Raw genomic sequence first — 20,858 nt, 5'->3', positions numbered from 1 at the left:
TTGTATGTAATATTGCATAACTGTCTGTCCATTCACACATGCATAAGGTAAACCACATCACTTCTGAATGTCGTATTGCATAACTGTCTGTCCATTCACACACACACACACACAAGGTAAACCACATCACTTTTGTATGTCGTATTGCATAACTGTCTGTCCATTCACACACACATAAGGTAAACCACATCACTTTTGTATGTCGTATTGCATAACTGTCTGTCCATTCACACACACATAAGGTAAACCACATCACTTCTGTATGTCGTATTGCACAACTGTCTATCCATTCACACACACACACACACACACAAGGTAAACCACATCACCTCTGTATGTTGTATTGCACAACTGTCTGTCCATTCACACACACACACAAGGTCAACCACACCACATCTGTTTCTTCATATTGCATAACTGTCTGTCCATTCACACACACAAGGCCAACCACACCACTTCTGTTTGTCATATTGCATAACTGTCTGTCCATTCACAAACACAAGGCCAACCACACCACATCTGTTTGTCCCATTGCGGAACCGTCCAATGCAATCCAAAGCAGCGGTTGAGGCGCCTCAGTCATGACGCTGCTGAGGAATGAATCCCGTTTGATGAACATTGCTGCAGTTAAGCGGAATAAAAATAGATGATGTCAGTGAATGTGCCGCCATAACGTAAGAGAGCTTCTCTAATCGCATGAAATGCTCCTGTGTCACACGTCTTACATCTCCACTTCAAAGAAGGAGCATGTTTCATGTTGCCATGAACGGCTGGATTAGAACATTAAGAAATCCTCCATGCTTAAAAGCCATCACCTTCTCCTCATCAGCAGCTATAGTTTGCTTTATTCCTCCTTTGTATGTCGGAAAGAAGGCAGTGCGGCTTCATACTGGTCTTTGGCAAGCTTCCTTCCCGGATCAACCACAGCGGGGCGCCTCCCATGCAGAATAGAAGGTGGCGGGAAGTCATGTGCTCAGTGATTAATGAAAGTTTTATGGATGCTACTCCACGTTTGAAGGAAGACACGCCCAGTCTGTCCTGTTGCTCGTTAAAGCGTCCATTAATGAGGCAACGTCCAGCGGGGGTGGGACTCCTTTTTGGCTTAACAAGCTCATTATTTCACATTGTTTTTGTCCTTCTCTAGATGTTTGATGTGTGTGTCTGTCAAAGAGCTTCCAGAGGGGAAGGATGCTAACGGAAGACGCTAACATAAGACGTCGGCTCGTTAGCATGAATAATCAAATCATTTTGGCCCTGCAGAGAGGTGACATGTTCAAGGTTTTTATTTGCGTTATTTTCTGTGGACTAGCGCACCAGACGACCAAACACAGTTATTTACTGTGTAAATGCTTGTTTGTCCATTCGCGCACATACACACATACGCACACATCAGGTGAACAGATCAAACTTAGCTCTTGTTCATTCAATCAAGGAGTTTTTGAAAGTGTCCGTCCATTCACACACCCAAAAAAGTCAACCGCATCAACGTGCAATGGTTTGTCCATTCGCGTACACAAGTTAAACCACATCAAACTTGTTTGTCGGATTGCACGGCATAGCGAAACCCCATTTGTTTGTCCCATTCACACGCTCACAAAGTATAAACAACATCTAATCTATCATGTTGCATAACAGTTTGTCCTTTCACACACACACACAAATAAGACAACCAACATCCCATCAGTTCTGACCTGAGGGAAACCACATGACATCCGTTTGTCCAATTGCACTACTGTCTGTGCATTCACACACACTTGTGTACCACTGTGTGTCCATTCACACGCACAGTAACCCATGTCACATTCGTTTGTCACATTGCGCAACCATCTGTCCATTCGCGTACACAAGTTAAACCACATCAAACTTATTTGTCGGATTGCACAGCATAGCGAAACCACATCTGTTTGCCCATTCACACGCTCACAAAGTATAAACAACATCTAATCTATCATGTTGCATAACAGTTTGTCCTTTCACACACACACACAAATAAGACAACCAACATCCCATCAGTTCTGACCTGAGGGAAACCACATGACATCCGTTTGTCCAATTGCACTACTGTCTGTGCATTCACGCACACTAGTGTACCACTGTGTGTCCATTCACACGCACAGTAACCCATGTCACATCTGTTTGTCACATTGCGCAACCATCTGTCCATTCACACACGTACAAAGCAATAAACATCAGATCTGTTTCTTGTCCATTACATTTGTTTGACCTATTGCACAACAGTCTGTGCATTCACACACACCAATGTGCCACTGTGTGTCCATTCACACGCACAGTTGCCCATGTCACATCTGTTTGTCACATTGCGCAACCATCTGTCCATTCACACACCACAACTAACATCAGATCTCTTTCTTGTCCATTACATCTGTTTGTCCTATTACGCAACTGTCTCTGCATTCACACACACACTAGTGTACCGCTGTGTGTCCATTCACACACACAGTAACCCATGTCGCATCTGTTTGTCACATTGCGCAACCATATGTCCATTCACACACCACAACCAACATCAGATCTGTTTCTTGTCCATTACATCTGTTTGTCCGCTTGCACAACTGTCTGTGCATTCACACACACTAATGTGCCACTGTGTGTCCATTCACGCGCGCAGTGACCCATGTCACATCTGTTTGTCACATTGCGCAACCATCTGTCCATTCACACACATACAAAGCAACCAACATTAGATCTGTTTCTTGTGCATTACATTTGTTTGTCCTATTGTGCAACTGTCTGTGCATTCACACACACTAATGTGCCACTGTGTGTCCATTCACACGCGCAGTGACCCATGTCACATTGCGCAACCATCTCGATTCACACACGTACAAAGCAATAAACATCAGATCTGTTTCTTGTCCATTACATTTGTTTGTCCTATTGCACAACTGATGTGCATTCACACACACTAGTGTACCACTGTGTGTCCATTCACACGCACTGTGACCCATGTCACATCCGTTTGTCACATTGCGCAACCATCTGTCCATTCACACACCACAACCAACATCAGATCTGTTTCTTGTCCATTCACACACACAAGATAAAATCACTGTACGTCCATTCACACGCACACACAAACAGTTACCCATGTCACATATGTTTGTCACATTGCGCAACCAGCTGTCCATTCATACACATACACACATGCACTGTCCTGTCCGTTCGGCCCATCACATCATGATTGTTGTGTAGTTTGTCAGGTCACACACACGTAAGGTAAACTGCAGTCTGAGGACGGAATCGTTCCAAGACTCAGACCACAGGAAGCTGCCAGCTGGCAGTCAAGCTACGAGGCATGCGTGTCCGCGTGCGGCTGAAAGTGAAAGTACCAGAATGAAGTTTCAGCATCTCACCGGCCGCCGCCTCGGTTCTTACAATTTATTGCTGTTTTGCGGCAGAGCGCTGCAAATCGATAACGTGGTTAAACAGAGTGGAACTGACTGAGTGTGAAATTGCAATCAAACCTGCGCTCTTACCCGCAACCAAATAGATACAACAAAGATGAATGATGTTTAGAAATCACCCCTTCAACCTCAATTCAGCCGACATTAAACTGCATGTTTTTGTGGTGTTACGTCAAATGCTGCACTAGTCAAAAGGGATCCAGGCTCTCCACGTGATAGAATATTACATGCATGCCAAGGTCTTATAAAATACACTTTTCAGCTTAAAACTGCACCAAACATGGTCTCTTCTATTGTGGAGTTGCATCATCACCTCTTTGTGCCTGTCATGTGAAAAAAATGGAAATGATGTATAATAATAATAATAATAATAAGTAATATAATAAGTAAATAATCATAATAATAGGGGCTGCACGGCGGACAAGTGGTTAGCTCACAGACCTCACAGCTAGGAGACCCAGGTTCAATTCCACGCTCGGCCTTCCCTGTGTAGAAAATGAATGAATGAATGAATAACAACTGCTTGTTGACGTTTGCCTTGTTTTCAACTACTGAATGTCTTTATTCAACACACCATGCACACTCGCACATTTAGGCAATTTCCAGTTGCACTTTGCATTTTTAGTCTTTATTTTATTTGCATGTGTTATTTTAATTGAACAAGGCTGCACAGCGAACAAGTGGTTAGCGTGCAGGCCACGCAGCTAGGAGACCTGAGTTCGATTCCACCCTCAAGTCATCTCTGTGTAGAGTTTTCATGTTCTCCCCGTGCATGCGTGGGTTTTCTCCGGGTACTCCGGTTTCCTCCCACATTCCAAAAACATGCTAGGTTAATTAGCCACTCCAAATTGTCCATAGGTATGAATGTGAGTGTGAATGGTTGTTTGCCTAAATGTGCCCTGTGATTGGCTGGCCACCAGTCCAGGGTGGGAAGTCAGCTGGGATAGGCACCCCCGCGACCCTTGTGAGGAAAAGTGGTAGAAAATGAATGAAAGAATGAATGAATAATAATAATAATAATAACAAAAAAAGGGCTGCACGGCGGGCGAGTGGTTAGCACACAGGCCACACAGCTCGAAGACCCGAGTTCAATTCCACCCTCGGCCATCTCTGTGTGGAGTTTGCATGTTCTCCCCGTGCATGCGTGGGTTTTCTCCGGGTACTCCGGTTTCCTCCCACATTCCAAAAACATGCTAGGTTAATTAGCCACTCCAAATTGTCCATAGGTATGAATGTGAGTGTGAATGGTTGTTTGTCTATATGTGTGTCTATATTGAATTTAAAGCCGTTTTTCAAGCAATTTGGAAGCCATTTATCCAATAAAATCAACTCTTGTCATTTTCAAAGCTCGCTCGTCTGTGACTGCTAAACGGTGTTTTAATTACACCGCAACATAACTCATGCAATCTCATCTTGGGGGGGGGGTGTTGTGGCTGAAAGTGGCGCATCGAAAGCAGCAGCCGAGACAAAACGTGTAACGACAGCCAGACCCAAACACCTCCTCCAGACGGAACCAATTAGACCTTTGGAGATTTCAATTACCACCTCGGTGGGCTTTTCAAGATCAATAAGCGGCCTTGTATCTCCGCATGATGGTCGTCTGAGGGGCTCAGCGTTAGCAAAAGCTGATGGGCTGCTTTTGTAAACGCTCTCCCCCGTGTCTGTGCGTGTTAGCGCTGCTAAATATTCATGTATTTCATAAACGCGGATCCACACCCTACATAAGCCATCATTAAGGGTGAGGAGATCAGATGTTACAGCTGCACCCAAACAAGATTACATCACATGACCCCCCCCCCCACCTCGTCTTCAGAGGTCCTATTGCGAAGATTACGCCTCCGTACGACATGCTAGTCCGCACACGCTAATGAAAGTGTTCATTAGCACAGTTGACATTAATAATTTGCGTTTCTTCTGAATTTTACAATTTGGCCCAAGAAAATTTACATATAGGTTTGTTCTTGTTGCTAGGCAGAGTTTATAGGGCTCAGCCACAACTGCCCTGTTGGCCAATGAAAAAAGTAATTTATTTAAAAAGCAGTAAAGATTTAATCATGTGACTGAATTTTGCAATTCACAGAAAAACATAGGTCAAGGGTGCGCTGGAGCCTATCCCAGCTGTCTTCACACCCTGGACTGGTGGCCAGCCAATCACAGGGCGCATATAGACAAACAACCATTCACACTCACATTCATACCTATGGACAATTTGGAGTGGCTAATTAACCTAGCATGTTTTTGGAATGTGGGAGGAAACCGGAGTACCTGGAGAAAACCCACGCATGCACGGGGAGAACATGCAAACTCCACACAGAGATGGCCGAGGGTGGGATTGAACTCGGGTCTTCGAGCTGTGTGGCCTGTGTGCTAACCACTCGTCCGCCGTGCAGCCCTTTTTTTGTTATTATTATTATTATTATTCATTCATTCATTCATTTTCTACCACTTTTCCTCACAAGGGCCGCGGGGGTGCTGGAGCCTATCCCAGCTGACTTCCCACCCTGGACTGGTGGCCAGCCACTCAAACACCATGCAGCCCCAGAAAAACTTTTTGTTCATGTAAAAATACATGAACTAATTTGCTAGCAAAGACGTATTTATTATTATTATTAGGTATGTCAGATATTTATGATTTTTATTATTATTATTATTATTGTTATTGTTGTTATTATTATTATTATTATTATTATTATTATTATTATTATTATTATTATTATTATTATTATTATTATTATTGTTGTTATTGTTGTTATTGTTATTGTTATTATTATTATTATTATTATTATTATTATTATTATTATTATTATTATTATTATTATTATTATTATTATTATTATTATTATTGCCACCAGTTTCATTATAATAAATGATATTATAATTATATATTAATTATATATTATTATTAATTATATATATATATATATATATATATATATATATATATATATATATATATATTAAAGATAAAGAATTAGCAGCACTGATAATTATCGGACATCCCTAGTAGTTACATGTTTTTTTCCAACCCAACCGCTCCCTCCCAAAGACGTCTTTTCCATTTTTTTTCACACAACAGTCACAAAGAGGTGATGATGCAACTCCACAATAGAAGAGACCATGTTTGGTGCAGTTTTAAGTTGAAAAGTGCATTTTATAAGACCTCGGCATGCATCTTTGCCTTGTAAAAGATCGCTGTGCAGCAACCAGGAAGTGAAAATGCTCGGAGCCATGTTGCACGAAGGTTTGAAATATAAAATGAGGTAAATATTGTCGCTTGATGCTGAGTAAGAAGTGTTTTCTACGGATAAAAAAAACAATTTTAATTTTTTAAAAATCTGCAAAAACGTGCAGGGCGATGAATGTTGAATTGCGAGTGTACGAGGATCCACATGCATAGTGTCTCCGTCTCGTGGGGCACTGTCACTGCTGCCCCGAATGCCGAGTCACCACTGGCGAGCTCATCATTCACGAGTGGTTGTTGCCCGTATTCACCCCCTCCCAGCGTTGCTACGCAGTCCATCACTTCTACCCTTAAAATTGGAAGTGACAAGCCACTTAGGCAAAGGTGTCTACTTCCTCCAACCCCCCCCTTCACCCCCTTCACCCCCCCCCCCCCCCCCCCACTTACATGCACAAGCCATCAGACAGCCGTGTAACTTCACTTAGACCTGTCACTCTGATTACTTGACAGTTGGATTTGGGTTAAGTTGTAAAAGGAAAAAAAAAAAAATCTCACATCTGCCAGGGTTGCATCCCGCCGCCTGTCGCCATGGCAACCTTAAAAAAAAAACCCAAGGTGGATGTTTCCATCAGTCCGCTGATGCATTGACTCTATGTGTCTCCTTACAATCAGTCTCTGACAGTTTCAATTCTCACTTGTTTCCAGTCCAGGAAAAACATAACATGATGTGATTGGCAGTTGTCGCCACTCATCACTAGGGCGGCGCTGTTTCACCGGCTCCATTGTACAAAGTGTAAAACTCAACATTCTTTTTTCTCTCTCTTTCTTTCTCTCTCTGCAGCGTTACAGCTTGAAGGAACTCTGCAACAGTCGAGAGAGGTGTGTGTTTACTCCACACACACACACACACACACACACACACATCTATTATCTATTGCAAAGGAGCAATTGTCGGCCATGTTCCTCTGAGCGTGTCTGATAGCATCAGTGTAGAGGTGCTGACCTCGTGCAGCATCCAGCACGTCTAGCCAGACCAGGGTGCTTTCTGAATTGTTTGCTTTTAATTGTGCCATCGCTGAGAGAAAAATAGATTTTATATAAGAGAACTGGTTTAAAAAAATGCACTTAAACTCAAAATAAGCGACAGTAAAATATACTTTTTTTTTTGTTTTAGCTATTGTAAAATTAATCAATAAATTCAAACAATAAATTGAATAAAAAGCATATTTTCTTCAGATATTTTAATCGTTATTTAAATTGTTATTTTAAGCGTTAATCGTTTTTAATCTTCAGGTAGGAAGTTGAGTTCATAGTTACGTTTTTTTTTCCAAAATTTCAATTTTTTATTATTTAAAAATATTTATTACTTCTCTGGTACATTTTTATGACTACTTTTCTTATAAATGTTATTCTTGTTAAGTTTATAAATTTTAATCGTTAATCGTTTTTAATCTTCAGGTAGGAATTTTCAAGTTTCCTCTGGTTTCAGGCCAAGCTTTTATTTATAACGTGGCAGCAAAACACAGCAGTTGAGTTCATAGTTATGTTTTTTTTTCCAAAATTTCAATTTATTTTTTCTCCAAATTTACAACTTTGATCTTGTTAATTTACTTTTTTTTTCTTGTAAATTTGAGACACAATTCTTGTAAATTCATGACTTTTTTCTTGTATATTTATTACTTCTCTGGTAATTTTTTATGACTACTTTTCTTATAAATTTTATTCTTGTTAAGTTTAAACTTTTTTTCTTTTTTTGCGATTTTATTCTTGTAAATGTAAAAAAAAATTAAAAATATCATACAGAAAAACATTTACGTTAAAGTTGTGAATTAAGTCGTATATTTATTATTTTCTTCTTGTAAATGTACAACTTTTTTCTTGCAAAATTATGACTTTATTGTTATTAATTTATGACTTGTGTCTTTTAAATTTACAAATTTATTCTGGTAAATGTACAATTTAAATGGTGATTTTTTTTTCAATGTGGCCCTGATTCATCTGTATAATGATGCTCAAATTTTGTAAAAATGTATTTTTAAAAAAAGTTACAAATATTTTTTCATCCGGTTTAAATGGTGTTAAATTATTCTTAGATACAGAAAAATATTTACATCAAAACAAAAACTATATTTTTGAATCAACTTTAGCTGGTTTTAAATCATTAAATATAGTAAACAGGAATTTAAACTCAAAAGCATATTATAAAGCTGGACTTAAACCTAGTTTCAAAACAGCAAAATATATTGAAATGCCCTCCAAAAAATGAACATAAATATTGTTTCTTCATATACTGCTTTAAAATTCTTAAGTGGTTCATTAATAATTAGTAAAAAAAAAAAAAAAAAAGAAAATAGATACTTTTTACCGAGAAGTCATATATAAAAAAAAACATTTGGGCAATTCATTTCATTTGCGAATATCTGCAACGTGGTGTGTTTGTCGAACTATTCCACACGGGCAGGACACACGCACACGCTGTCACAGAGCGTTAGCATCACCGTCTCGCCACTAAAACCTCACATAAATTGTTTAGTTGTGTGAAAGAATAAGAACGTTTGAAGGCACCTCTTGTTGACGTTGGAGGTGAAAGTTTCACAGGCTGTTCTCACAAGACCGTTTTTAACCGACGCTGACCGAAAATCCTTTTCACGATGACGTCTTACGGTCTACCATAGAATCTAATTGTTTACGTTTATTTCTAGGACTATCACGCTGCTGTTGAGTCATGTTTAGTGCTTTTAAACAGGTTCTAGGGCAGGAGGGTGGGGGGGGGGGGGCATCAGGCCCGCCAAGCGTCTTAATCCGGCCCACCGGGCATTTCCCAAATCCTTCTTTTAAACCTTTAACGTGGAAAGTGTAGCCGACTTGGAGCGCCATTGTGGGACGCTCGAGTCACCAAAATAGAAAAAAGCCATCAAACAACACACATGCAAAAAAAAAAAAACACGTCGCAAGGCATGCTAGGTAGCTTCTCATACTATTTCACTCGTGTTTGTCACACAAAATATGTTGAGGTGGTTGTCATTTTCCGGTCATTGTGTTGGTGTAGTCGGCCATTTTCATCTTATTTGTTCCCCCTCTTCTTGCTACATCTTCTTATTCCGACTCACTTTTTGTCTCCAGAGTTTAACTCATTTTCCAGTCATTGTGTTGGTGTAGTCGGCCATTGTCATCTTATTTGTTCCCCCTCTTCTTGCTACATCTTCTTATTCCGCCTCACTTATTGTCCCCAGTGTTTAACTCATTTTCCGGTCGTTGTGTTGGTGTAGTCGGCCATTTTCATCTATTTGTTCCCCCTCTTCTTGCTACATCTTCTCATTCCGCCTCAGTTTTTGGCCCCAGAGTATTCCTCCTTTGTGTTGTCCATTGTGTTGGTGTAGTCGGACATTTTCATCTTATTTGTTCCCACTCTTCTTGCTACATCTTCTTTTTCGGCCTCACTTTTTGTCCCCAGAGTTTAACTCATTTTCCGGTCGTTGTGTTGGTGTAGTCGGCCATTTTCATCTTATTTGTTCTCGCTCTTCTTGCTACATCTTCTTTTTCGGCCTCACTTTTTGTCCTCAGAGTTTAACTAATTTTCCGGCCGTTGTGTTGGTGTAGTCGGCCATTTTCATCTCATTTGTTCCCCCTCTTCTTGCTACATTTTATTATTCTGCCGCACTTTTTGTCCCCAGAGTTTAACTCATTTTCCGGTCGTTGTGTTGGTGTAGTCGGCCATTTTCATCTTATTTGTTTCTACTCTTTTTGCTACATCTTCTTTTTCCGCCTCACTTTTTGTCCCCAGAGTTTAACTCATTTTCCGGTCGTTGTGTTGGTGTAGTCGGCCATTTTCATCTTATTTGTTTCCGCTCTTCTTGCTACATCTTTTTATTCCGCCTCACTTTTTGTCCCCAGAGGTTAACTCATTTTCCGGTCGTTGTGTTGGTGTAGTCGGCCATTTTCATCTTATTTGTTCCCTTTTACAACTGAACTGTGTGTGCAAATTTGTGTTCAAATTTCCCCTAAATTTTAAGAGTAAAGAGAGAGTAAAAGAGTAAAAGAGTCAATAAAAAAGGTACAGTCATCTATCCTTTTTTTAATCTTATCTTAGCAATCTCCATTTTACACCATAAAGACGGATGCATCGTGGACAAGCCGCTGTCACGTATTAGATATACAGAAGACCTGCAAGCCATCCGTCTTTTCTCCCCCTCCTGGATGAGAATGTTGCCCTTTTAGTCGGGTGGGGTTGAGCCGAGATCCAGCGCACCCTTATCACATGTAATATTAGAATGATTCATCCAGTGCATTGACTTTATGACAGCGTCAGAGCGTTTAATTGAAATCAAATGTCACCGTGCACACTGGCCTCGGGCATCATGGCGTGATCAGGTAGTAGGAGGCGTTCATTTACATTTCCCATCAAGCGCTTACGGGACACGATGTGCTGCCACCAAGGTTTATATTCATAAGAGGTCATGGATTGGCTTTGGCCAGGGTGTGGGACTTTTGTGTTAACACAGAATTAGACCTTTATGCTTCTTGTAGTCAAACAGCACCACCCAGTGGTGTGCTTGGGGATTGCAGGGATACATGCTGTATAGGATGGTTTCACACATACTGTAGGTCCTTAGGTCCACAGTTTACAATATTTACCTCATGGCACTTTACTCATGAAGGTCACATTCAGAAATAAAAACAGAGAACTGACCTGAACGCCACAGGAGCCAGCAAGGAACATGGAGTACAATGTCTCTGATACGTATCAGCGTATCAGGGATAGCATCTAACTATATGAGTTTATGAGTTTTGAGTTGACTTTTAAATAGAGAGAAGGAGTCTGTCCTACAACCAACCATTTTAAAGCGCACACAGAGGTAGATAAAGCTGCTGACCGCTTGTGATACTTCAACTGTCATTTTTGTGTAACTAATTAAAAAAACACATCAGGAACAGCTGGCAACAAGAAGAGTATACATCACAACAAAGCTCAACAGAACCAATGTTGTAATAGGGCTAAGGAGTCATCAGCATTAATAGCACCAATGATAGCACTGATGGGTACATTGGGGGGAAAAAATAGTACCACAAGTGTATTTTGCATGTGTTTCACAAACAACCATTTTAAAGCGCACACAGAGGTAGATAAAGCTGCTGACCACTTGTGATACTTCAACTGTCATTATTGTGTCAGTAATTACAAAAAACACATCAGGAACAGTTGTTAACAAGTAGTGTCTCAACAGAACCAATGTTGTAATCGGGCTAAGGAGTCATTACCATTGATAGCACTGATGAGTTTATTATAATAAAAATAGTACCACAAGTGTATTTTACATGTGTTTCACAACCAACCATTTTAAAGCGCACGCAGAGGTAGATAAAGCTGCTGACCGCTTGTGATACTTCAACTGTCATTTTTGTGTAACTAATTAAAAAAACACATCAGGAACAGCTGGCAACAAGAAGAGTATACATCACAACAAAGCTCAACAGAACCAATGTTGTAATAGGGCTAAGGAGTCATCAGCATTAATAGCACCAATGATAGCACTGATGGGTACATTGGGGGAAAAAATAGTACCACAAGTGTATTTTGCATGTGTTTCACAAACAACCATTTTAAAGCGCACACAGAGGTAGATAAAGCTGCTGACCACTTGTGATACTTCAACTGTCATTATTGTGTCAGTAATTACAAAAAACACATCAGGAACAGTTGTTGACAAGTAGTGTCTCAACAGAACCAATGTTGTAATCAGGCTAAGGAGTCATTACCATTGATAGCACTGATGAGTTTATTATAATAAAAATAGTACCACAAGTGTATTTTACATGTGTTGCACAACCAACCATTTTAAAGCGCACGCAGAGGTAGATAAAGCTGCTGACCACTTGTGATACTTCAACTGTCATTTTTGTGTCACTAATTAAAAAGACTGGAACAGCAAGTAGAGTATATATCACAACACAGCTCAACAGAACCAATGTTGTAATAGGGTTAAGGAGTCATCAGCATTAATAGCACTGATGAGTTTATTGTCAAAAAAATATAGAAATAGTACCACAAGTGTACTTTGCATGTGTTTCATAACCAACTATTTTAAAGCGCACGCAGAGGTAGATAAAGCTGCTGACCGCTTGTGATACTTCGACTGTCATTTTTGTGTCACTAATTTAAAAAAAACACATCAGGAACAGCTGTTAACAAGTAGAGTTACAACACAGCTCAACAGAACCAATGTTGTAATAGGGCTAAGGAGCCATAAGTATTAATAGCACTGATGAGTTTACTGTAAAAAAAAAATAGTACCACACGTGTATTTTACATGTGTTTTACAACCAACCATTTTAAAGCGCGCGCAGAGGTAGATAAAGCTGCTGACCACTTGTGATACTTCAATTTTTTTTTTTTTCAATTTTTTTTCATTTTTGTGTCACTAATTAAAAAGACTGTTAACAAGTAGAGTATCTATCACAACAATGCTCAACAGAACCAATGTTGTAATAGGGCTAAGGAGTCATTACCATTAATAGCACTGATGAGTACATTGTAAGCAACAGTACTTTAGAACAGAACTATATTAAAGCAAACACAGAGGTAGATAACATTGAATATTTTCAAATGTGTATCATTTGTCAATGAAAATAAGCAGTGGGCTTTCTGAGCCGAGCATGAATGCATCAAAAGACTAAATGATTCATCAACATGGCTCACATCCTGTATGACAGACTAGAGTCCTGTGTGAAGAGCAAAGTCATATCTTACCGCCCGACATCGGGAACATCCGTATTGAGCTCGCATTTAAAAGGCTGTTATTTTTAGAAAAAAGCATTTCAGACCCGTCAAACTGCCAAAGTGCAAGTTAAGGTTTTTTTATTAAAGTGGCTTTGCACAAATATAGGAAGGACTCAAAAGGATTTGTTGTAATGGGTAATGTTTAAAAAAAAACTAGCGCTACGTTACTGGTTTTCTTTAGTACAAGAGGGAGCAAAATGGTTCTTTAGATAAAGGTTGCCGACCCCTGGTATAGACAATTTTGGTCTTCTGTTGTGGACTAGAACTTGGATTTGATCCTTTTTTCCGTCCCCAGACTTTGTCGACTCAGGACAAAGAGAGAGGAAAATCAGACATCTACCAGGAGCACCAGGCGAAATCAGACATCTACCAGGAACACCAGGTGAAATCGGACATCTACCAGGACCACCTGGCGAAATCAGACATCTACCAGGACCACCAGGTGAAATCAGACATCTACCAGGACCACCAGGTGAAATCAGACATCTACCAGGACCACCAGGCGAAATCAGACATCTACCAGGACCACCAGGCGAAATCAGACATCTACCAGGACCACCAGCACCAGGCTGCTGATGTCTTCAGGGTGCTGAAAACGAGCCCTCCCACCCGATGCATCAACAACAACACGCCCACATCCAGCTCCTCTTCTCCGTCTTCATGGTCCTGCTCAGGTTTGTCCTCCCACCAGCGCTGGAGGGACCTCTGCAGCATCCAGGAGCAGCGCCAGCAGCTGGTGAGGACCATGTGCGCCAAGTACAGGAGCCGAATCTCCAAGACCATCACGCTGCAACTCGCCAAGAACATCTACGTGGAGGACAAATACAAGATCCTGTACTGCCAGGTTCCCAAAGTGGGTTGTTCCAACTGGAAGCGGAGCCTAATGGTGCTGGGGGGCCAGGCCTCCGACCCCCAGGACATCCCGCATGAAATGGCCCACAGCAGACGTTTGAAGACGCTAGACAGCTTCCAAAGATCGGGGGCCATTAAGCGCTTGAAAACGTACACTAAGGTCATGTTTGTGCGAGAACCCTTAGAGAGGATGGTGTCGGCCTACAGGGACAAGTTTGAGAACCCCAACGAGTACTATCACTCTTCTTTTGGGAAATACATCATCTCCAAGTACAGGGTCAACGCATCTAGGGCGGCGTTGGATTCGGGCGACGGGGTCACCTTCCAGGAGTTTGTGCAATACCTGCTGGATGTCCACCGTCCGGTGGGCATGGACATCCACTGGGAGACGGCCAATCAGCTGTGCAGCCCTTGCCTCATAGACTACGACTTCATCGGCAAGTTTGAGAACATGGACGACGAGTCCAGCCTCTTCCTGCACTTGGTCGGGGCGCCGCCCAACTTTACTCTGCCTACTTTCAAGGACAGGAACCCGGGCGACAAGAAGACCTCCTCGGAGATCACGCAGAAATACTTTGCGCAAGTCGGCCCGTCGGAGAGGCAGCGGGTTTACGATTTCTACTACAAGGACTATCTGATGTTTAATTACTCCAAACCTTTTCCAGATTTACACTGATTGACTTTTACCGAGATGTCCGCAGCTCTTCTACGTTGGCTCATCTAATTAAAGCTTTTTTTTTTAAGTTAGCCAAACACTTTCAACCACATCACAAGATGCAAAAACGTAATGCTGCAGTAGGTTGATGTCATACTAGCGACAAAAAAATATTATCCACATGATCTGTTATCCAGGGCTCCAGTCTTTTTTTTTTTTTTTTTTTTTTTTTTACCAGGAGCAAAATGGCCTCGAACTTCAAATTTTAGGGGCGAAAGCAAAAACTTTAGGTCCGCACACCGAAACCGACCGCACTTCCTCTCATTTTCACCGTATCGCTTATAAATACTATCAGTGGCGTCATTAGGACAATTTTAGAGGGGATTCAGCATTTGTCAACATTTTAGGGGGGCTTCAGACCCCCCTAAAATTTTCTTAAGCCCCACTAAATAATTTGATATTATTTATTTATTTTTACCGAAAAAATCTCTGAGAAATTTCATATAATAGGGCAAAAGCAGGCTAATAAGATTTTAGGGGTTTTCAGGCTGAATCCCCCTAAAATGTTTTTAAGTCCCTGTGAATAATTTGATATTTTGTATGGATTTTTAAATTTATTTATTTATTACCAAATTTTTTTTTTTTTTTACCAAAAGAATCTCTGACAAATTTCATATTATAGGGCAAAAGCAGGCTGAATTCTAAAAATATTTTAGGGGTTTTAGGGCTGAATTCCCCCTAAAATGTTCTTAAGTCCCCCTAAATAATTTGATATTTTGTATGGATTTTGTAAATTTATTTATTTATTTATTTATTATAATTTTTTTTTTTTTTTTACCAAAAGAATCTCTGACAAATTTTATATGATAGGGCAAAAGCAGGCTAATAAGATTTTAGGGCTGACTTCCCCCTAAAATGTTCTTAAGCCCCCCCCTAAATAATTTTTTATTGATTTTTTTTTAACAAAAAAAATGAAACCGACCACACTTCCTCTCATTTTCACTGTATCGCTTATAAATACTATCAGTGGCGTCAGGGCTTCAGCATTTTTCAGCATTTTAGGGGGGCTTCAGAGCCCCCTAAATAATTTGATATTTTTTATAGATTTTTGAAATTTATTTATTGATTTTTTTTTTTTTACAAAAAAAAAATCTCTGACAAATTTCATATAATAGGGCAAAAGCAGGCTAATAAGATTTTAGGGGGTTTAGGGCTGAATCCACCTAAAATGTTCTTAAGTCCCCCTAAATAATTTGATATTTTTTATAGATTTTGGAAATGTATTTATTGATTTTTTTTTTTTTTACAAAAAAAATCTCTGACAAAGTTCATATAATAGGGCAAAAGCAGGCTAATAAGAAATCCAATAAGCAGGCTAATACTAGCCTACTACTACTACTAGTACAGAAGAAGAATAATGATGATAGTAATAATAATAATATTCCTCAGAACCTAGTGACGCCCCTGAATACTATTATCATATTTTCCGGACTATAAGTCGCACTTTTTTTCATCGGTTGGCTGTTCCTGTGACTTGTACTCCAGAGCGACTTACACTCCAGAAAATACGGTAACCCTCTTTTCACAAACATCGGCCGGCCTTCTTCTTTGGTGTTGGTTTCGGGGGTAACAAACGGAAAAGGAAATGAAACCGCCAGAGAGACAGAAGAAAGAGCCAGGCAAAATGTGTAAACAAAGATGGAAGACAAGTCAATGAAGTCGATTGAAATGTGAGCGATCCAACATGCTGGCATCGATAGCCGTCATCGGTTGACTCCATATTTTTATTTCTCACCATAACAAAGTGCGTCCCTCGTCAACCATTCAGTTGCCGTCTGGAGCCCTGTTATCTACGAGCACATGTTAAGGTGGAATTTTGAAATGATGTTATGCTTCTTTAAAGTTTAATCGTGTTCAACAGGCTTTAAATGATGTCTCACTGTAGGTCAAACAGGAAATGCAAATGCTTAGTAAGGGCTGGACGCCCTGGAGTTTGGTATGTTTGAGTATTAGGGCCACACATGTCCACGAAAAATGGTCATTATCGTCATAATACTTGATTTTCCGCTTGGAGTTTGCATGTTCTCCCCGTGCATGCGTGGGTTTTCTCCGGGTACTCCGGTTTCCTCCCACATTCCAAAAACATGCTAGGTTAATTAGCCACTCCAAATTGTCCATAGGTATGAATGTGAGTGTGAATGGTTGTTTGTCTATATGTGCCCTGTGATTGGCTGGCCACCAGTCCAGGGTGTACCTCGCTCTTGCCCGAAGTCAGCTGGGATAGGCTCCAGCATACCCCCTAGTGAGGATAAGCAGCATAAAAAATGGATGGATGGAATATTGAGGGCTGCCACAAACGAAACAAATTAGTTGTCATGATCTTTTTTTTTTGCCAGAAAACAGATAAAATAAAATAAAATAAAATAAAATAAAATAAAATAAAATAAAATAAAATAAAATAAAATAAAATAAAATAAAATAAAATAAAATAAAATCAAATCAAATCAAATCAAATCAAATCAAATCAAATTAAATTAAATTAAATTAAATTAAATTAAATTAAATTAGGCGGCACGGCGGTCTAGTGGTTAGCGCGCAGACCTCACAGCTAGGAGACCAGGGTTCAATTCCCACCCTCGGCCATCTCTGTGTGGAGTTTGCATGTTCTCCGAGTGTGGCATGTTCTTCTCTGAGTGTGAATGGTTGTGTGGCTGACCACCAGTCCAGGGTGTACCCCGCCTCTCGCCCGAAACAGCTGGGATAGGCTCCAGCACCCTCCGCGACCCTCGTGAGGAAAAAGCGGTAGAAAATTATTAAATTAAATTAAATTAAATTAAATTAAATTAAATTAAATTAAATTAAATTAAATTAAATTAAATTAAATTAAATTAAATTAAATTAAATTAAATTAAATTAAATTAAATTAAATTTATACAGTTGACATAATCTTGACATGTCAACTAATCATAGCAGCCCATCTCTGAATACAACCCTTTTTTAGATTTTTAAAGACACGTTACAATTAAAAAATGAAAATATTCCCTTTAATATATTATACCACTTTTAAAATCTTTTTTATATAAAAAAAATCAAATTTCTAAAATAATAATACAACTTTTTTTGTAAATTATCAATAGTTTTTTTTTTAAATTGTGATAAATGTCCAAAAATATGCCTTTTTTTTACTTTGTTTAATATAATTTCTGTAAGTTACTACATTATGAATATATTCTCATAACTTTACAGCTTTTCTCATCATTTAGAAATGTTTCCCCCTCTATTGTGGCCCTAATACTCCCTAATACTCCCTAATACTCCAACTTGCAGTTGATTAAAATCTTTGTTTTAATAAGACAGTATTCATACTTCCATGTAAAAGCGTTCTTTGCTGCCACGTTTGCATTGACTACTTGACTTACAGCAGCGTGGGCGTCAGTATACCTCTATCTGTGTACCAGTGCATACTAATACTGACATTTGGTGTAAATGTTTGGGTACTAAACATAAACTCACACAATGGACTCGTATAATCCTTGAAGTGTGTCCAGGGCTGCCCACTCTGGAGCCGTGTACACTTATTGTAGCATTTTTTTGTACTTTGATGCTCCTTGTGCTTTGAACACTCGTCACCGGAAGTCGTATTTACTTGGCGATCCAGGTACTTACAGGGTACAAAGTGTTGCTGCCTGTTCGCGGTACACACTTGACTATCAAGAGTGCTGGCGACTGAAATCATCTCCATTCAGAACGACACAGATTTGGGTCCACGACTAAACGGGTCCACGAATAAATGAGCGAACGCCTGAGAGTTTATCCGAAAGGAACGTTATACACCTCACATGTCGGGTACCATTGAGGTGTACGTTTGTACTACATAGCAGCAGAACCAATGTTGTAGTAGCGGTAAGGTGTATCCTTTGATTTGACATCTCTCAATTTTTTACATCTATTCGTTTTGAAATCACCGCTCTGTATTAAATGTAAACCCGATCAAAGTCTTTAGACCAGTTGAAAAATAGCTATAGCTAAAGTAGCTAATATATAGCTACTATGGTAATAGCATATTTGGATCTTAATGAGGTTTTAAGTAGACCTACAATGTGACAAAAAGTACTTTGAAATAGTCATTTATTGAAAACAGTGGCACTGCACGGTGGTCGAGTGGTTAGCACACAGACCTCACAGCTAGGATGCCCGAGTTCAATCCCACCCTCGGCCATCTCTGTGCGTGGGTTTTCTCCGGGTACTCCGGTTTCCTCCCACATTCCAAAAACATGCTAGGTTAATTAGCGACTCCAAATTGTCCATAGGTATGAATGTGAGTGTGAATGGTTGTTTGTCTATATGTGCCCTGGGATTGGCTGGCCACCAGTCCAGGATGTACCCCGCCTCTCTCGCCCAAAGACAGCTGGGATAGGCTCCAACACCCCCCACGACCCTTGTGAGAATAAGCAGTAGAAAATGAATAAATTAATGAATGACTCAGTTTAGTTGGTTTCATAATTATACCTTTTGAGTGTTAAGTTGGTGTGTGATGAGTTTAGTGTTCTTTATAAGAACACTAACCCATTCCAAAACATGCTAGGTTAATTAGCAATTCCAAATTGTCCATAGGTATGAATGTGAGTGTGAATGGTTGTTTGTCTATATGTGCCCGGTGATTGGCTGGCCACCAGTCCAGGGTGTACCCCACCTCTCGCCCGAAGACAGCTGGGATAGGCTCCAGCAACCCTTGTGAGAATAAGCAGTAGAAAATGAATAAATTAATGAATGATTCAATTAAGCTGGTTTCCAAATTATACCTTTTGAGTGTTAAGTTGGTGTGTGATGAGTTTAGTGTTCTTTGTAAGAACACTAACATTCCAAAAACATGCTAGGTTAATTGGCCACTTCAAATTGTCCATAGGTATGAATGTGAGTGTGAATGGTTGTTTGTCTATATGTGCCCGGTGATTGGCTGGCCACCAGTCCAGGGTGTACCCCGCCTCTTGCCCGAAGACAGCTGGGATAGGCTCCAGCAACCCTTGTGAGAATAAGCAGTAGAAAATGAATAAATTAATGAATGATTCAATTGAGCTGGTTTCAAAATTATACCTTTTGAGTGTTAAGTTGGTGTGTGATGAGTTTAGTGTTCTTTGTAACAACACTAACACATTCCAAAAACATGCTAGGTTAATTGGCCATCCCAAATTGTCTATCCATTTCTCGCACATTTTCAACTGGTCTTAAGATTATGTTTAAATACCTACTAAATTCTGGTCCGGCACTCTTCCCCGATGGCGTGACCTGCTCAGTCAGTAACACTGTACCCGACGCTCTAACACTGTACGCATCACACCCAGTCCACAGCCTTGTATAAGCTTTTTTCTACACTGTATAATTGTATAATGGGCATTCAGATGACTATATATTTTTCTACGTATTTCTAATATATACGTACAAATACATACAGCATATAATCCGTGCTTCATGGTGAAGTCTTTATGTTACGTTGTCGCCATTAAAAGCGCTTTAAAAGAGACTGAAAAGACTAACGAGTGTTTGGCGTGGATGGCTGCACGGCGTCACTTTCTAGCGCACGTTTCCATCACCATGCAATTAACCGTCGAACGAATCAACACGGTAGGGATAATAGAGCCGCATCACGCCCTCCTTTCACAATATGTCCGTCGCACATCCCGCCTTTTATAATGTGGACATCTGTGTGTCTCTTCTCCGTTGTTGTAAGCCCATCCGCCATACGCACACACTGCTGCACGACGTACTAAGTACTACATGGTGCATATAATGAAGGATGTCTGTGTGTGATGTTGTTGTTTTGAAGTCCTGCACAAACGGCACTAAAGTCAAGTTGTATGATTTTGCCTTATAATGTGAAGCGTCGGAAATGAAAGGAAGGTCGAGCAACCAGCCAAGACAAGTACAACCATTTGTAACATTTGTAAACACGCCGCAAATGCTCTAATT

General features: G+C 40.1%; 1 protein-coding gene across 2 annotated transcripts in view; it reads left to right on the top strand.

Moving 5' to 3' along the window:
- The window catches only part of chst8 (carbohydrate (N-acetylgalactosamine 4-0) sulfotransferase 8), a 203,602-nt gene extending 187,915 nt beyond the window's left edge, over window positions 1-15,687 (top strand). Inside the window, exons 3-4 of one of the 2 annotated variants that reach the window (XM_058088659.2) lie at window positions 7,448-7,485; window positions 13,680-15,663. In XM_058088659.2, coding sequence (XP_057944642.2) covers window positions 7,448-7,485; window positions 13,680-14,912 — 1,271 coding nt within the window. In that variant the 3' untranslated portion in view covers window positions 14,913-15,663. Of the gene's footprint in view, window positions 1-7,447; window positions 7,486-13,679 lie in introns of both variants that reach the window. The other variant, XM_078795642.1, reaches the window with a different exon arrangement.
- Window positions 15,688-20,858: the final 5,171 nt, after the last annotated feature.

The sequence above is a fragment of the Doryrhamphus excisus genome, linkage group LG13 (assembly GCF_037039965.1).
Source record: "Doryrhamphus excisus strain RoL-2023G ecotype Guam linkage group LG13, RoL_Dexc_Guam_v1.1, whole genome shotgun sequence".
Classification (NCBI taxonomy): Eukaryota; Metazoa; Chordata; class Actinopteri; order Syngnathiformes; family Syngnathidae; genus Doryrhamphus; species Doryrhamphus excisus.
The sequence above is the reverse complement of the archived record's forward strand: the minus strand, read 5'-3'. Positions and strand labels throughout refer to the sequence as shown.